The sequence below is a fragment of the Copadichromis virginalis genome, linkage group LG20, assembly GCF_057382275.1.
Source record: "Copadichromis virginalis isolate Kocher_CV1m ecotype Utaka linkage group LG20, C_Virginalis_male_GT1.1, whole genome shotgun sequence".
NCBI classification, from domain to species: Eukaryota; Metazoa; Chordata; class Actinopteri; order Cichliformes; family Cichlidae; genus Copadichromis; species Copadichromis virginalis.
Window position 1 is genome coordinate 22,372,522 of NC_140637.1, and position 15,316 is coordinate 22,387,837.

Sequence of the window (15,316 nt, forward strand, 5' to 3'; positions counted from 1 at the left end):
CTACTGTCTTGACTGTGAAAACTGTCTTCACACATTGCCTTATTTCATATGATGAAAGCATAACCATAATAATTTAAATATATTTTATTGGAAGAGTAAATGGTAGGAACATTTTGGAACTGTTGGGATTCATCGTATAAACATGCGTACGCGTTACAACCTTCCTGTCCTCGCTGCTGTAGCAAGCAAAAATCTCCATGAGTAACATTTATAATAATCAACAATAATACTTAGAAAACAAAACTTAAAGTAATTTTTAAGCAATCTGAGTCAAGCTTCTTCAGTATATTATTTTCGTGCACTTCTCCAACATCTCAAAAAGGTCTTCGCTGAAATCATTGTACTTCAGGCTGAAAGAGTTAGAAACAACAGCAGTGGTTAGACACTTAATTTTCTTTCGTGTGCACACTCTGGCTTAAGCGTTATTAACTAAAGTGAATCGCGCTTACTTCATCTCCTGCATCCCGTGGCTGTCCTGCATGACTTGGACAAGTGCTGGGATGGAAGCATCGGTCAGTGAGTTGTTTCTCATTTCCAGCTTCTTCAGTGTCTTACTGGCTCTTATTGCAGTGCACAAGTCTTCAACGCAGGCATTGGTCAGCTGGGTCATTTCAACACTACAAAACAAACAGACCAACATTTAAATGTAGTGGACTATAATGTGGTGATTATGATCACATCATTTTTTTCAACTCACTCCAGCTCTTCCAACAGGCAGCTTGGGTGTGCAACAGCATCCCAGAGATGTTTAACCCCTTGGTCTCCTACTTTATTTAAACCCACGCTCAGGGACTTCAGTTGAGAAGTCCCACTTTTCAGCACTGAGCCCAGTTCCTCAAAGACTGGTCGAGTTAACTCACATCGTGTCAAACTGTAGGGTGGGGCAAAGCACACAATAATGCTGTTATCTGAAATTCACTAAATATTTGAGAAAGGTGTTGCTCTGTCACTAAAAAGTTAATACAAATGAGTCTACCCAAGTTTTTCTAAAGGGCAACCAGGCCGTCTCAGGGCTTGGCAGAGCAACAGCGCCCCCTCCTGGCCTAACTCATTCACTGACAGCTCCAGCTCTGATAGAGTACAGTACTCCGACATTAAGGCCTCCTTCAGATGAGAGCAGCATGCGCCTGTCAGCTGGCACGTATAGAGACTAAAAGAAAAGTTAAAAGGCAGAAAAATATGTAGTGGTGTGATTTTTGTGTTCTTATATTTTACTTTTTTTTTTTTTTTTAAAAATCTACAGATGCAGTTTTATTTAAACAGTCTTACTTGAGGCTCTGTAGTTTACAGAGTGGATGTTGCAGGGATACGCACAAAGCCTCCACTCCGCTGTCATCCATCGTGTTTCGTGCCAGTATCACTTTTTTCAGCTCTGATTGTCCAGAACGCAAAGCTGCAGAAAAAACCTTCATGGACGCTTCAGTCAGATCACATCTGTCAAGCCTTTCAATAAACAATAATTATGTGTGTATGTCAGTGATTTAAATAAAAGCAGACAGGATACAAAAGTTTTAATGAAAACTACACTATTGAAGTACATACTTGAGTTCTTGAAGTTTGCAGTGAGGGCTATGCAGTGCGTCGCACAGTTTTGCAAATCCCTGGTCCTCAATCTTATTGAATGACATTACTAACAAGCATAGCTGAGAGGTGCCTGAGGTCAGCACAGAAACCAGGTCTTCACAGCTTTCCTCTGTCAGATTGCAACTTTGAAGACTAAAACCCAAAGCAGGTAAATCATTCTTCCAATTTTAAAAACAAAGATTGCTTAAAAAAAAAGGGCAATTCTTACCATAATTCTTGTATCTTGCAGTCTCTGAGTCCAGTGCAGAGGATTTTGAACTTTTCGTCACCAAGGCGGGAGTAAGAGAGATCCAGCTCCGTGGTAATTCCTCTGTTGAGAGCTGAAGCGAGATGAGGAACAGCCCCAGTACTCAAAAAGCTTCTTTGCAAGCTGGCGGGTGGACAGCACAGTTTAAAGCAACAATCAATGCACTTTGAACATATGAATCAAATGATGTCAATTTTATCTAAACCTGTCTTACACTATCTTGAGTGATAGACTCATAGCTGGAGCCAGGACTTCTGCCATCTCTTCTGTTAGATTCTTTGTATTGTACAGATTCAACGACTTCGTCCCACCAAGGCATGTAACCACATAACTCCAAGGTACACAGTCTTGAAGGGTCAGGCTGCCATAGCTGAGGCCTATTCGTGCTGAGGAGTTGATGATCTCCTTAACCAAGCTCTCATTTTGAGCTTGATGAAGCAGGCGGAAGCATCTATAGTGCTCGTCTGCATTATATCCCTGCAGTGATTCCTCTGAGCTGCTTTTAAACCACTGCTTGAAATCTTTGACCCGATCAGGGTTGAACTCTCCCAGGAAGTTCTCCAGTGGTCTGCGCTGAGTTGGTTCAGAAAGCCCTGAAAGGAAAACATCTAGAAACTTTGTACCATCTTCGTGCTTCTTCAGCATCTTCTCAGCACTCGTATACGTCATCTTGCCCAAAAAGAAAGACAATGCCAGGATGAACTCCTGGATCAGCTGCGAGTGGAACGAGAGCACACATGTATCAGACTCCATTTCACCATCTATTCGCAGGAAAGTATCAACTGAGGTGAGAAACTGTTGAAAGCCAAAGGAATACATTTGCGCTTTGGTGCAGCTCAAATGCTGCTCAACAGAGCAATGAGAAGCCATCCTGCCGAGGGCCAACACCAGCTCTGTGCCCTCTGCTTGACTCAGCGAGAGCGTCTGGATCAAGCCAACCAGGATATCTACAAACAGCTGAGATAAAGTCTCGGGAAGTTTTCCTCCAGAATCAATAAGAGGCTTGTAAACAGAGCAAACTGTCCAACAAAATCTTGGAGATGTACAGAAATCATAAAAGCCCAGAGACCTCTCCATGTGCATAAGTGCTTTGTTGGCAGCAGCAGCATCTGTAAAGAAGCAGTTTCCGAAAGCTTTTCTTTGGGGCTTCAGAAACCCTAACACTTTCACCTGAGAACCGCTAAGAAACTTCAGATTCGCCGTTGGCCTGGTGGCCAACACAACTGCAGCTCCTTTCAGCAGAGATCTGTAAAGCAGACTGGCCACTAAACAGTCCACTGAAACTGCCTGGGTCGGGTGAGAGCAGAGGGTGAGCACAGAGGGGTCCAGGCTGTACTTACACTCATTCAGACCATCAAAAACAACCAGCACATCCTCGGGCTTCTGCAGAACCAGATGCATGGACTGAGGAGGGAAATAGTGGTGACAGCGTTGGATTAAGGTTTCTAAAGAGAGTGCATCTTCACAAGCATTTAAGTCCTTGAAACGGAAATGGAAGACATATTCAAAGTTCTGTAGATGTACACCCTTTGCCCAGTCCACAACGAGCTTCTCCACAGTAGTGGTTTTACCTGATCCTTCTGAGCCTATCAGGATAACAGTTTTATTCTCACCACTCAGGGCTGTGTGGATGGCTTGATCCACGGTGGGCAAGTTTTCCTCTCTCACTTCGCCTTCTGCAGAGAGTGGGGATATGTACTTATTGTCGTTTATGACTCTGAAAGGCAGGTCTCCACCAAGGAGCGTAGGAGTGCCCTTTGACTTCAGGATATGAATTAGCACGGCGTCTTTGTCCATTGCGTTAATCTCTGTATGTATAAACCAGAAGACAGAATTAAACAATTTGGTTAAAGCGTGCAAGAACAGGCAACATATCATCCGTGTCCACTAATAATTTCCAGTGTGTTAAACTACTTACCAGCTGTGACAACTCAGCTCACGTGTTTACAGAAAAGTACAATAAACACAACTAGAAATAGTTGCCTTGGATACGGTGCTTTTGGAAAACAAACCAAAACACACGAGCGCAGTGGCTCTTCTGTGGTATACTGGTAGAAAAAAAAAAGGAAAGAAGAAGTCACACCCTAACTAATCCCTCAAGCCAGTCCTCTTACGTTGTTTTGGGTTGTATATACGAGACATTACGGTAAGAGAAACTGAGACGCGATTTCAAAATAAATACATTTTAACAATAATTTTAAATAAATACATTTTTAAATATAACAAATTTACTACTATATTAATTCTTAATTATACAAACATTTAAAAATGAAGATTTCTAAAGACTTGTAAAGCCGTAACAAGTAAACTCGATGTTTCCAAATACTAATTTCTCTTTATGAACCGTACACCCTCACGGTGTAAATCAGTGTCAAGTTAAGAACTTTTATTACTTTCTTTGGAATCACATTCACCGGAAGATTGCTTTTATTTTGAAATCATATCTCGGGTTCTCTTACCGTAATACCCAGTATAAAAAATAACGCAAAATAACAGGAGGGCTGCCATGATCGCAGTTAAATAGCGGTTAGCTGAAAGTAGGAAAAGCGCTGTGGGATTTCAAAATGCATCTGTGTCTTACAGATGGCAGAGCTTCGCCAACTCTTCAAAACATTTACCTACTTGTGTTTTTTAGTTTACCGTATGTATTTTGTGCTGCTTAATAGCTAATGTATGTTTACTTTTAAAAAACAAAGGTTTTCCCCTCTTTATTTTTGTTAGCATGCTTTTCAAATTCACATATCAAAACAAAACCTACATATGTTTGGAAAAAAATATATAAATATACAATATAGTATTATGGGTGTTAGAATTACACTGGTGTGTATGGGTGTGTGTGCTTGAGCTTCAGTGCATTAACTGATGGGTGGACAGTCAACTCCAGGATTTTCTGATAGAGAGCAGAATTCAAATTTCCAATTAGCCATCAAGGTCCTGAAGTTCAAGTTTGCTTCATTTTTAGAGGCAGGTAGGTTTGGATAGCTTTCTCTCTTAATACATGATGTGAAGCATAAAAGTGCAACAAAAAACAAAAAACCCCAAACAAAACTAAAGGGCCCAAATTCTTTTTTCCCTGCACTGTATTTTTAGCTGGCTACTCAAACACAGTCCATCCAGCTTGTGGCACTCGAGTCCACTCAAAGCGGTCTGAGACTTATGTGAAATGCACCAGCTGCACTGAGCTGTAGTTAAAAAAAAAAACTGTGTTGAAATTAGACTTCCCCTTTGCAATAAGCTCTTTCAGTTGATTGCGTAATAGGTACAAACTTTAACAAACCGACCTGTTGCAACAGTGTCATCCTGTTACAGTAACACAGCTGAAGTGAGCTCCTTAAAACGACTTGGACTATACCTGTGGCAATGACACTGAAAACACCTCAGTTTAGAGATTTAAAGTTGTGACCCAATATCTTTGGGTCCATCTAGTGCATATTAAAAAAAATGTAAAAGCTTTGAAGCTATTTTCTCCTTATGCTTTATAAGAGACACATCAGAACAACAGCTGTGCAGCAAGATCTAACAATAAAAAGAATAGTTTTTAATAGTTATTAGGAACATCTATAGAGCAAACTAACAAACGTCTTACAGTTGCTGAGTACAATTTGTAATTTAATGTGACAGAATCACAAGGAAACGAAAAACAGAGACACAGATACACATGGCCTTTTGATACAGTGAGGTTACAGCAGTTTGAAAACAGATTAATTTAAGGGTAGTTTTAAGTAGCAATCGGTCAGTTCAGAGCACTGCTGCGTTTTATTTGCCTTCGGTGTATGTCGTGTCCATGGTCTCCACTGTCTTGATGAGAACAGGACCTGACCTTTGTCTCTGCATGGTAACGGGCACAGCTGTGGAGAAGTCGGAAAAGGGCGTCGCTTAGATCTCTGAGATGAAGGCTATTGTTATGATCTCATCTTTATTTGTAAAATACAGTGCTGTACTTACTTCGGTTGGGCACTGTTTGGACACTGAACACTCTTTCAGTGCCATCAACACAGTCGTTACTGGCAACAGCTGCTGAAAAGAAGACAGAAAAAAGAGAGAAGAGGGTGTCACTCTGATCCCCGAGATGAAGGCCATTAAGATGATCTCATCTTTATTTGTAAAATACAGTACTGTACTTACTTTTGTTGGGCACTGTTTGGATGCTGATAACAGAGTCTTTACCAAGTCTGTCAGGGTGAAAGCAGGAAATACATTATAGGGCATGTACTGGTAAAGTTATTCACACGGTTGTTCAAGTGAAGGTTGCAAAGCCCTTTGTGGCTCTAGAGGGAGCTGTGCAATAAACCTGTCTCATGTTTAAGATCCAGCAAAGAAAGACAAGTGATAAACCAAATTACCCAAAGTAATTGTTTTACCATTTTGTTTTTTTCCTGCCATAAAACTGGAAGACAGACTTCCAATAAACCATAAATCTCATCTATGTGTTACTTGTCAAAGTCTGGTTCTGGTTCTGGATGTGGATTGGGCTTTGCAGATTGGATGTAGATTTGTCTTTCAAACTTGCACCTGAAAGGCCGCTCTGCTCTACGACTGCAGTTACCACCAGTTGTCAAATACCTGTGGGTGTTTGCATTCCACCCCTGGGCTCAGTTCTTTATTGTTTAATGCAACACACCGAGGTGAACTATTTGAATAGTGAGACAAATATGTGGTTGTGAAACTATTAAAAACAACCAAACCAAACAAATAACTTCTTGTTTCTGACTGAGGCTTTTGCTCAAGGTGGTGTTTTTTTGTTTTTCTATACCACACCCAATTTCCATCTAAACTGTCGGATGACAGATGGTATGCACGTACAGTAGCTCATACAACCAAAAATATCAGTAATGATTAATATGTTTTAATCATTTTCTGAATCACTGTAGACAGTTTCCAAGCTGAAACCTTACATCAATGGTCATCCATCCATCCATCCATCCATCCATCCATTCATCCATCCATTTTCTTCCTTAACACATTGTTGCCAGCAACCTCCTAAGTTCTGCTGGCTTACCTTTCTTCCTCTCCCTCCAGGAGTTTCCTGTAGGTGGAGATCTCGATATCCAGGGTCAGCTTGACATTCATGAGGTCTTGGTAGTCTCTGAGCTGCTTGGCCATGTTATGCTTGTCCTGCCTCAGAGCCGCCTCAAGGTCCTTAATGCGGCTTTTTGCATCTATTACAGCCTCTTCCCCTCGCTCTTCCATATCAGATATGCTTACCTCATTGTGGGAATACTGACAAAGAGAAAAGCTTTATTTAAATCTGAGCTTCACAGTGATTCCTGATGATTTTAATAATAATAATGGATTGGATTTATATAGCGCTTTTCAAGGCACCCAAAGCACTTTACAATGCCACTATTCAATCACTCTCACATTCACACACTGGGGGAGGCAGCTACAGTTGTAGCTACAGCTGCCCTGGGGCAGACTGACAGAAGCGAGGCTGCCATATCGCGCCATCGGCCCCTCTGGCCAACACCAGTAGGTGGGAGGGTAAAGTGTCTTGCCCAAGGACACAACGACCAGGACAGAGAGCCCGGGGATCGAACCGGTAACCTTCTGGTTACAGATGCGCTTCCCAACCCCCTGAGCCACGGTCGCCCCGATTTTGTAAAAATTGGGGGTTTTTGTGTGGGTTATGGTAACAGGAAAACCAAACTGCTTTTTCAGAGCAGCTAACAATAACTAAATGTATGCAATTAGCTGTCAGTTCAAGATGAAAAAATGTTTCCTTTGATTTGTTTTCAGTTTCCTTTCTTTTTATGAGAACAGGAGCTAAACCTGTTGTTCCTCTTGATACTTGTTAAAATCCAGTTTAAGATCAAACAGACTATGAGGTAGTCTTAAAGCCCTTCACTCACCTGTTCCTTCATAACATCAATCTCAGTCTGCCGACGAAGAATCATTCGCTTAAGCTCAGCTATTTCGGCCTTAGTGTTTTGCAGCTCGCTGTTATGTTGCTGGACCTGCACTTTCATCTGATCAAACTGGTGTGGAAAAATATCAAACAGCGAGACAAGGATATAAACACAGTAATTATTGGGTTAACAAATGCCGTTTTGACGTTGTAGTAGATTTATGAGCGGTAACTTCTGAGCCCTTTTCATGTCTCTATGCCCATTTTCCTAGTTGGTTTGTTACATCAACAGTAATGAGCAAGAATTCATCTTAGACCTTCACCTTGCTCTTGTACCACTTTTCAACTTCTTCACGGCTGTAAGCAGCAATTTCTTCATACTGAGCCTTAACATCAGCTATAATGTGGTCCATGTTCAGGTTGCGGGAGTTGTCCATCTGCACCACCACAGAGGTGTCCTTCACACGCTGCTGCATGTCATACAGCTCCTTATTTAAAACAACACATACAGCGAAAGTTAAGAGGAAAAAATCCAGAATATGACACCTAATTTAATTCACTGATTTAAATTCTGAAAAGGTTTTTAATGTAAGCTTGTTTACCATCTGATACACTTCTTTGAGGAACAAGATTTCATCCTGAATAGCTGTCAACTGGCTTTCCAAATCCACCTTTCTCATAATTTCTTCATCCACATCCTGGAAGCAACAGAATAAATAAACAACTTTTCTTTTCACTGCTATTTTTTTTTTATTACTCACAAATAAAAGTATTAGTGTCATTGCATACTGCACCTTTTTGAGCAGTACAAAATCATTCTCTGAAGTGGCCCTGCAGTTGATCTCTTCCTCATACCTGAAACACCCACAAATATCAAATTACACACAGACAGACACCCCCCCCCCCCCCCCCACACACACACAGAGTTCTTATCACTGTCCACTTTATTATCATATATCAAAGCTGAGCTCCTGTTAAGCAGTGGTTTGATTTCTTCCACCAGGATACCTTACTTAGTCTTGTAGTCTTCCACAGTCTCGACCATGGCTGTGCACTCATTTTCAAGCCTCACTTTATCGTGTCTGCAAAGCTCCAGCTGTTTTTCCAGGTTGGAAATGAACGTCTTAATAATGGACTCCGCATCATCAGAGGAGGGGGCGCTTTGCTGATTCAGGAGCTTCCACTTGGTTTCCAGCACTTTGTTCTGCTGCTCCAGCTGTCTGACCTGACACACGAGAAGGGATACGAACAAATTCCAACACAGTCCCACTTTAGGTTTTAAAAGAAGCTTCAAATGCCACCGAGTTAACTTGGAATAATAATAATAATAATAATAATAATAATAATAATAATACATTTTATTTATGAGTGCCTTTCAAGTCACCCAAGGACACTTTAATGGTTTATAATAAAAAGATTTTAAATGTGACAGTAAAATTTCCTCTTACCTTTTCGATGTAGGATGCAAACTTGTTGTTAAGAGTCTTCAGCTGATTTTTCTCCATGGTGCGTATAGTTTGGACGGTGGGATCAACTTCTAAGTTTAGTGGGGCAAGCAGGCTCCTGTCGATTGTTACTGGTTTGATATCGGTAGCGGTGCTGATTTGGCGGATGGAGTTGGATCCCATGGAACTACTGCTGAATCGCCCTGAAGGTGAGTTCAGCAGGCTCTTCCGCTTGCTCCTCAGACTCATGGTGCTGTTGAGTTTGCACTGCTGGAAAGGATGGGGAGCTCAGCTGGTAGAAGTGGTGGTATAGCTCTGTTGTGCACGTTTTATCTTTTTGGCTGCTTTATAAGGCAGAACTGGGCGTGTTGTGATAGTGAAGTGATTGAATGTGGGTAAACCAGTTTGACACATACCTCGTGCTCTCCCACCTACCCCTCACTTTAAAGATGCAACAGGAAACTATTCCTGCTCCACAGCTTCAGGTGAGTTCCGTAACAAACTAAAAGTCTGCACTCACACAGTCTGAAAACTCAGTAAATCAAGAAGTCATCAAGAAAAATAAAACATTCCCTGTTATGAATAAAGAAAGATTTTATTTAACATAATGAACTGCAGAGCCACAAGTTTTTAATGTAAATTTAAGTCAGTATATGCAGAAAATTCTTTCAGTAGGCAATGTTACTTTTGGAAATGTTCCCAAATATTATAATATGCATTACACACTGGAAACTACATGCACATCAGTGGACCTCGTAAAACCTCCCTTAACTGAAAGAGAAACTCTGAAGTCCTGAAACTCTAGTAGTACGTTTAATAAAAAAAAGTCACAAATTTTCTGGAAAACTGTTATTTTTCTTCTTGAGGTACTAAACTAGTAAATATGATTGTAAGAGAGTAAAGTCAAAAAAGTACAAGGAAAACCTTACCAACTAACTACGCCCTCATAACCTCACACACTCCACTCATTAACAGGAAGCTCCTTACTTGGTTATTATGGACTAAAGTATTTCTTTATTTCTATCTTTGATTGATCTCCACTGCTGCTGCCTCTGTGCTGTGATAAATTTGACACAGTTATGACAGTTATGATTACAAATTATCAACCATGGGGCAGGGTCGGGGGTTCGAATTCACCGAATGGCTACCCTGAGGTACCCCTGAGCAAGGTACCGTCCCTACACACTGCTCCCCGGTGTGGCTGCCCGCTGCTTCACTGAGTGAATGGGTCAAATGTAATTTCCCCACTGGGATCAATAAAGTACACATTATTATCCTATGGAACAAAAGAGGAAAATAGTTTGATTTAAAAATTTACCACACTTAAATTAAATGTGTTTTCACTAATGTTAATAGAAACCAGTTGTACTAAAAAAAAGGAAACCTGTCTGTTCTCTTGTTTGTTTTTCAAATCCTCCCTCTCTCCCTGCGCGTCCAATTATCCAATCATCGCTTTCCTTTAAGCAAACAACTACTGTACAAAGGAAAAATGTTCTCACATAACCAGATTTATAAGGGTTTGTTTGTATGACACTGAATCTGTGCCACCCGCTCAACATTTCATCAGAGCTGAATAAAGTCAAGAGAACAGAGTGAGCGTCATGCGTATACTTAAAATGCTTTTTGCATGACACTGAATATTTCCTTCGGGTCTTCCTTTGACAGAAATGAAGATTGCTTCATTCAATTCATTCATTAGTCTCAGATCAATGCTGGATCTGAGACTAAGGTCTCAGATCCAGCGGTCCTGACAAGCCTGGTTAAGGTAAAACATTTCTCCTTGGCGTTAGCGAGGCAAACCAAAGAATGAAATGGCTGATATGAACTCTTTAAATGAGGACGCCGTGTACAGAGTCAACACATCACAAAACATGTGTAATGCATTTCTTCTTTGGAAATTTGTTGTCAATGTCACTCACTCATGAGTGTTGGGAAACAGTCATTATCAAGTGTGAAAATGAAAACTGGGAAGTAGCCAGGTGCATTATCAGGGTTAGTAAAAAAGAAAATCGCTTCTCATTTCTTCTGCTTTCATTATCATTGATTCAAAACAACCCCAAAACAACAACAAACAAACAAAAACAAAACAATAACACTGTTTGCACTTCTTTTATTAACAAAGCTTATTTGTTGTAGATTGTGTCTTGATATGACATCATAGTTATTCTGGAGGTGGTGAATGTGACTGGAGATTCTGTTAGAGTGTTAGTGGAAGAGCTGAACGGGTGAATTTACTTAAAAAAAAAAAAAAGATTTTCTGACTAAAGTAAAACTGTCTCTTCCTATAAGTATGCTTACTTTTACTGTTGTCCACATCTCAGGGTCAGCATCACCCATCACTATGCTCAGCAGCTCAGTACCCGTCTGGGAAGGAGCAGATACAAGGAACAGTTCCTGTTTCTGTACAGGCAAGCTCAAATAATCCCACATACTGTAAAGCTGAACAGCTCTATAGAATAATTTTTTTGTCCTGCTGGAAGGGACGATGTGGTCGACCTTATCGATTGCTATCAGTATAAGGATGACCAGGTCGATGATGTGGATGCATTTAAAAGAGAGCCCTATATTCTCTACTTTAAAACTCATAACACAGGTCAATCTTTGCCCCTACTGAAGCTTATGGTACCTGGTTCAGTCAGAACAAGGAGTTAGGTCTGTGTGTGTACATGTTAGTCAGTTGCTGGGACATCAGCAGTATGTACGAGTCATTTTTAACCGTGGATCTGTTTGTTGAATGAGTCTGATGCAGCGTGACATGCTAATTACAGCAGACTGCAGCAGGTTTATCAAGTTTAGTGTCTTGTGTGAGCAGGGAAATATGTTTAACTTACAGTATGTAACTACAGAGGATGTTATTGGAGTCAAGTCAACTGTTTCTGTTGCAGTGCTGAGGGATATAGTTCCGATCCCGATGCATTTTTTGAGTTGTGATACACATAGATAAAGATATATAGAGACAGAGATATCAGGTCAGAGGAATCTCATCTATTGCACAACCTGTAAATTATCACTCAGTGTCCTCATATTTTCTTTAGGGATATTTAAAGTTGTATTAGCCTGAAAAGCTGCGTTTTTGTTTTTTGTTTTCTTAATTTCCTTTAGAATGTAATGATCCTGGGAGACTTCAGGGCAGATGGCTGGTATCTCTCATCCAAGGAAAGGGAGGAGATCCACATTCGCAGTGACAAGAACTCTTACTGGCTGATTGGTGATAACGTGGACACCAGGGCAAAAACAAGTGATCATCACGCTTATGACAGGTTTGTTAGAAAGATTTGTGGCAAGATATACAATTGTGGTCAGAAGTTTATTTGCCCTCGTTGAGGGCATGAATGTCAATGTAATGTTTGGCTTTTATTGATTTATTTGAAGTGTTTTTTTCCAGGATGGAATAATTATACAGCATACATCTTTAATGATTAAAAAAAAAGAAAGAAGAATTGGATGCATACGTTTGAATTTATTTCTTTAGTGGTCACAATCAACTACAACTGGTAGTTTCTCCAAGATTTAAGCTGCACAATCATTGCACCCTGGAAAATGAACAGTTCAAAGAAATTATTGAAAGCCCAGAATTATCATAACATTTATACCCATGATGACTGTATGTAAATGTCTAACCACAACTGCATATGTTGTTATGTGAATTCATGAATTGAATGAATGCACATCTTCCACAGGATAGTTGTGTATGGAGAAGATATGCTGGCAGCCATTGTGCCAAACTCAGCTAAACCATTTAACTTTCACAAAGAGTTTCAAATGACAGAAGAAATGGTGAGCTATCTGATCTATCCCTCTTCTTGATATGCACTTGAATGGCTATTTTGCTTTTCTATTTTTCATTTTATACACAAATCCTCCCACAGGCCCTTAGGGTGAGCGATCACTACCCCATTGAGGTGGAATTGCTATTCCCTTTTGGGTGAAAAAGAGCAACAACAGATGTGCAGTTGTTGACACCCAGCAAGGATTCAGGAGAGCTGTGACAGGTAAAGAGCAAAACACTAATATACTTTATCTTGTTCCTGATAGATGTGGAAAAAGCTGGGATACAACCCAGCTCAGAAAACTAGATGGAAAATTCACATAAAGGAAGAAAGCAGTGATTTCCAAATGCATTTTAACTTGTATTTCAAGAGTCAAGTCGAGTCAAGAAAGCCTTTATTTGTCACATGCAAGTTCCCCTGCAGCAAAATGGGACCCTCCCTGACCTTACATACACAACACAGACATCACATGGGGAGACAGGTCAGAGACCGGTAGTATTATGGAAAAACACTGAAATGTACACTACAATGGGCAAGACGAGGAGGGGGAAAAAAGAGACCTCTACTCATGCTGGGCTCCTATGGGGGGACAGCATGAGAACAGAAAACAAAAAAAACCTCCTCTGCACAAAGAGCACAGAAATGTCCACATCACAACATCATGAAGCACGTGACAAGCAAGCTGACAAGCTGATACACCAAACTGCTGAGGTCAGCACGCTGATAAAACATGAGAAAAACTGTGAAGTCTCTTAAAACAGTGCTCCTTAATGAAAGAACAGGAAGTGTTTTGGACTGTTCGCTACTTAGGGTGTGTAAAATAATTCAAAGTTTTACCAGTACACTGAAAAGCAATCCGGGATTTTGGAGCAAACTACCAACGTCCTCCCTTCATGCAAACTGCGTTTTGCATGAATCACAAAGGCATGGCTGCGTAAAAGGCATGGCGTGTGCACCTGCCTGCCTCCCGTCAACACTTCTATTCAATAGAGAAGGTATGTTTGCAGGAAGAATGAAAACAACTGAATCACTGGCTCTCTTGGTGTTTTTGACCCTTAAATGTCATTTAGCATTGTGAAAAAGAGTGGATATAATAAAGAATAGTGACATATACTCGCCTGACCCAATATTTGCATTGTTGCATGTATCAGAATCAGTCATATCTGTGTGACGAAACATTCTCAGTGCAATACAGGCCAAAGGTAATTTGCAAATTGCAGTTGGAATTTAAAATTACGCCTCTCATTTGTTGTGATTAGATGTTATTCTTCTTTTGATGTTTTAGTGCAGTGTAGCCTCTATGAAGGAATTTGGGAGTGTCATTTTTGAATTCAGTTTTCATTTTTGAACCGAGTGTGTCATGAATTCAGTGGTTTCTCACATACATTTGCTTTAAAGATTTTGTAACTACTCTATACATTTGGGGTGATAAAAGGTCATGAAATCTTACATCCAAGTTTAAAAGGATGGGGCTTTGGGACATTTTCACTTTTCTTATTGTATATAAATAACAGCAATAATGAACTGATTTTACTAACACTTAGAATCTTTTGGTCCAAAGCCCGAGTTCAGCTTTGAGTCATAGAGCTTTTGTTTTTTGTTTATTTTACCTAATAAAGCTTAACTTGTATTTACAGACTGGTCTATAGCTGGACCAACTGTGATGTTTGAAATTAATTTGAACTGTCTGAGCAACAATCTTTACCAAAACTGGTGCACATGATCTATAAACTGGGTCTTAGTGTTTCTAAGTTTTGTCACAGCAAATTAAAATTGGAGTTGAGTTAATATCTCAACAACCTTTTGATCTGTGATCAAAAACAAACTGGTTACACGGACCACACACTGTATTACAGAACTGGATTTAGTCTTTTCCAGGTAACCTCAGGGTTAACCCTGGGTTTGTGTGGGTTAGTGTGAAGGCGGTTCACTTGTTATCTCTGTAAATTGCCATAGTAACATAACCTGCTCCAGAGCAGATTATGTTCCAGATTAGAGATCAGCGAGTAGGAAATCAGCGATTTCTGATCCGAAATTGATTCTCTGAAAAAGCATTGCCATTCCTGGAAAATCCCTCAGAAATCTGTGTGTGAACAGTAGGAGCGTTAAAGTTTTGCAGTAGCGTGTAATGTCTTCGTGTTTCCCTGATGATTAGAAAGAAAAGAGGCAACTTTATTCTTAGATATTTTTTTTCTGACTATGAACAATTTTACAGTTTTATTGTTTGATAAGCCTCAGCACACAATCTTAAAACAGATAACCTGATTGTATTTGCTGACTTTCCATTCAATTTGCATAGAGAGTAATTTTGAATGCAGTTTTCATATTTATCTTCAGGATATTTGATTATAATCCTTCAGATTCTCCTGTCTTAAAGATAGGGTTGAGTCTGTTCACTTGCACAGTTAGCCAGCTTTCTTATCAA

The 15,316-nt window shown here is 40.1% G+C and overlaps 2 protein-coding genes and 1 pseudogene across 4 annotated transcripts; 1 reads left to right on the plus strand and 2 right to left on the minus strand.

Moving 5' to 3' along the window:
* Positions 1-68: 68 nt before the first annotated feature.
* LOC146684808 (NACHT, LRR and PYD domains-containing protein 12) lies at positions 69-5,274 on the minus strand. Of its 2 annotated transcripts, none has more exons than XM_085444250.1 (9): positions 3,750-5,274; positions 2,046-3,639; positions 1,793-1,954; positions 1,543-1,716; positions 1,270-1,443; positions 977-1,150; positions 698-871; positions 450-617; positions 69-350 (listed from the first exon to the last, which is right to left on the minus strand). In XM_085444250.1, the coding sequence occupies exons 2-9, from the start codon at positions 3,626-3,628 to the stop codon at positions 281-283; spliced, it is 2,679 nt and encodes an 892-aa protein (XP_085300376.1). In that variant the 5' UTR covers positions 3,629-3,639; positions 3,750-5,274; the 3' UTR covers positions 69-280. The 2 variants fall into 2 exon arrangements, with proteins under 2 accessions (XP_085300376.1, XP_085300377.1); XM_085444251.1 differs by lacking the exon at positions 3,750-5,274 and having other exon boundaries at positions 2,046-3,235; positions 3,445-3,498.
* Positions 5,275-5,348: 74 nt separating this feature from the next.
* LOC146684809 (keratin, type II cytoskeletal 8) lies at positions 5,349-9,456 on the minus strand. Of its 2 annotated transcripts, none has more exons than XM_085444253.1 (10): positions 9,125-9,456; positions 8,690-8,901; positions 8,471-8,531; positions 8,279-8,374; positions 8,000-8,164; positions 7,681-7,806; positions 6,831-7,051; positions 5,957-6,003; positions 5,777-5,845; positions 5,349-5,679 (listed from the first exon to the last, which is right to left on the minus strand). In XM_085444253.1, the coding sequence occupies exons 1-10, from the start codon at positions 9,368-9,370 to the stop codon at positions 5,588-5,590; spliced, it is 1,335 nt and encodes a 444-aa protein (XP_085300379.1). In that variant the 5' UTR covers positions 9,371-9,456; the 3' UTR covers positions 5,349-5,587. The 2 variants fall into 2 exon arrangements, with proteins under 2 accessions (XP_085300379.1, XP_085300378.1); XM_085444252.1 differs by having other exon boundaries at positions 5,777-5,848.
* A 54-nt stretch (positions 9,457-9,510) lies between these two features.
* On the plus strand, positions 9,511-13,197 carry LOC146684810 (deoxyribonuclease-1-like; annotated as a pseudogene).
* The last annotated feature ends 2,119 nt before the right edge of the window (positions 13,198-15,316 follow it).

Bases quoted from the DNA above. Each gene is read 5' to 3' on its own strand.
- LOC146684808 (XM_085444250.1), bottom strand. From the start codon at position 3,628: ATGGACAAAGACGCCGTGCTAATTCATATCCTGAAGTCAAAGGGCACT. The intron at 1,955-2,045 runs GTAAGACAGGTT...TCCACCCGCCAG, and splicing joins AGTCTATCACTCAAGATAGT to CTTGCAAAGAAGCTTTTTGA. The intron at 1,717-1,792 runs GTAAGAATTGCC...TTTGGGTTTTAG, and splicing joins TGCAAGATACAAGAATTATG to TCTTCAAAGTTGCAATCTGA.
- LOC146684809 (XM_085444252.1), bottom strand. From the start codon at position 9,370: ATGAGTCTGAGGAGCAAGCGGAAGAGCCTGCTGAACTCACCTTCAGGG. The intron at 8,165-8,278 runs GTAAACAAGCTT...GTTTTAAATAAG, and splicing joins TCAAAGAAGTGTATCAGATG to GAGCTGTATGACATGCAGCA. The intron at 5,680-5,776 runs GTAAGTACAGCA...ACTTCTCCACAG, and splicing joins CCAAACAGTGCCCAACCGAA to CTGTGCCCGTTACCATGCAG.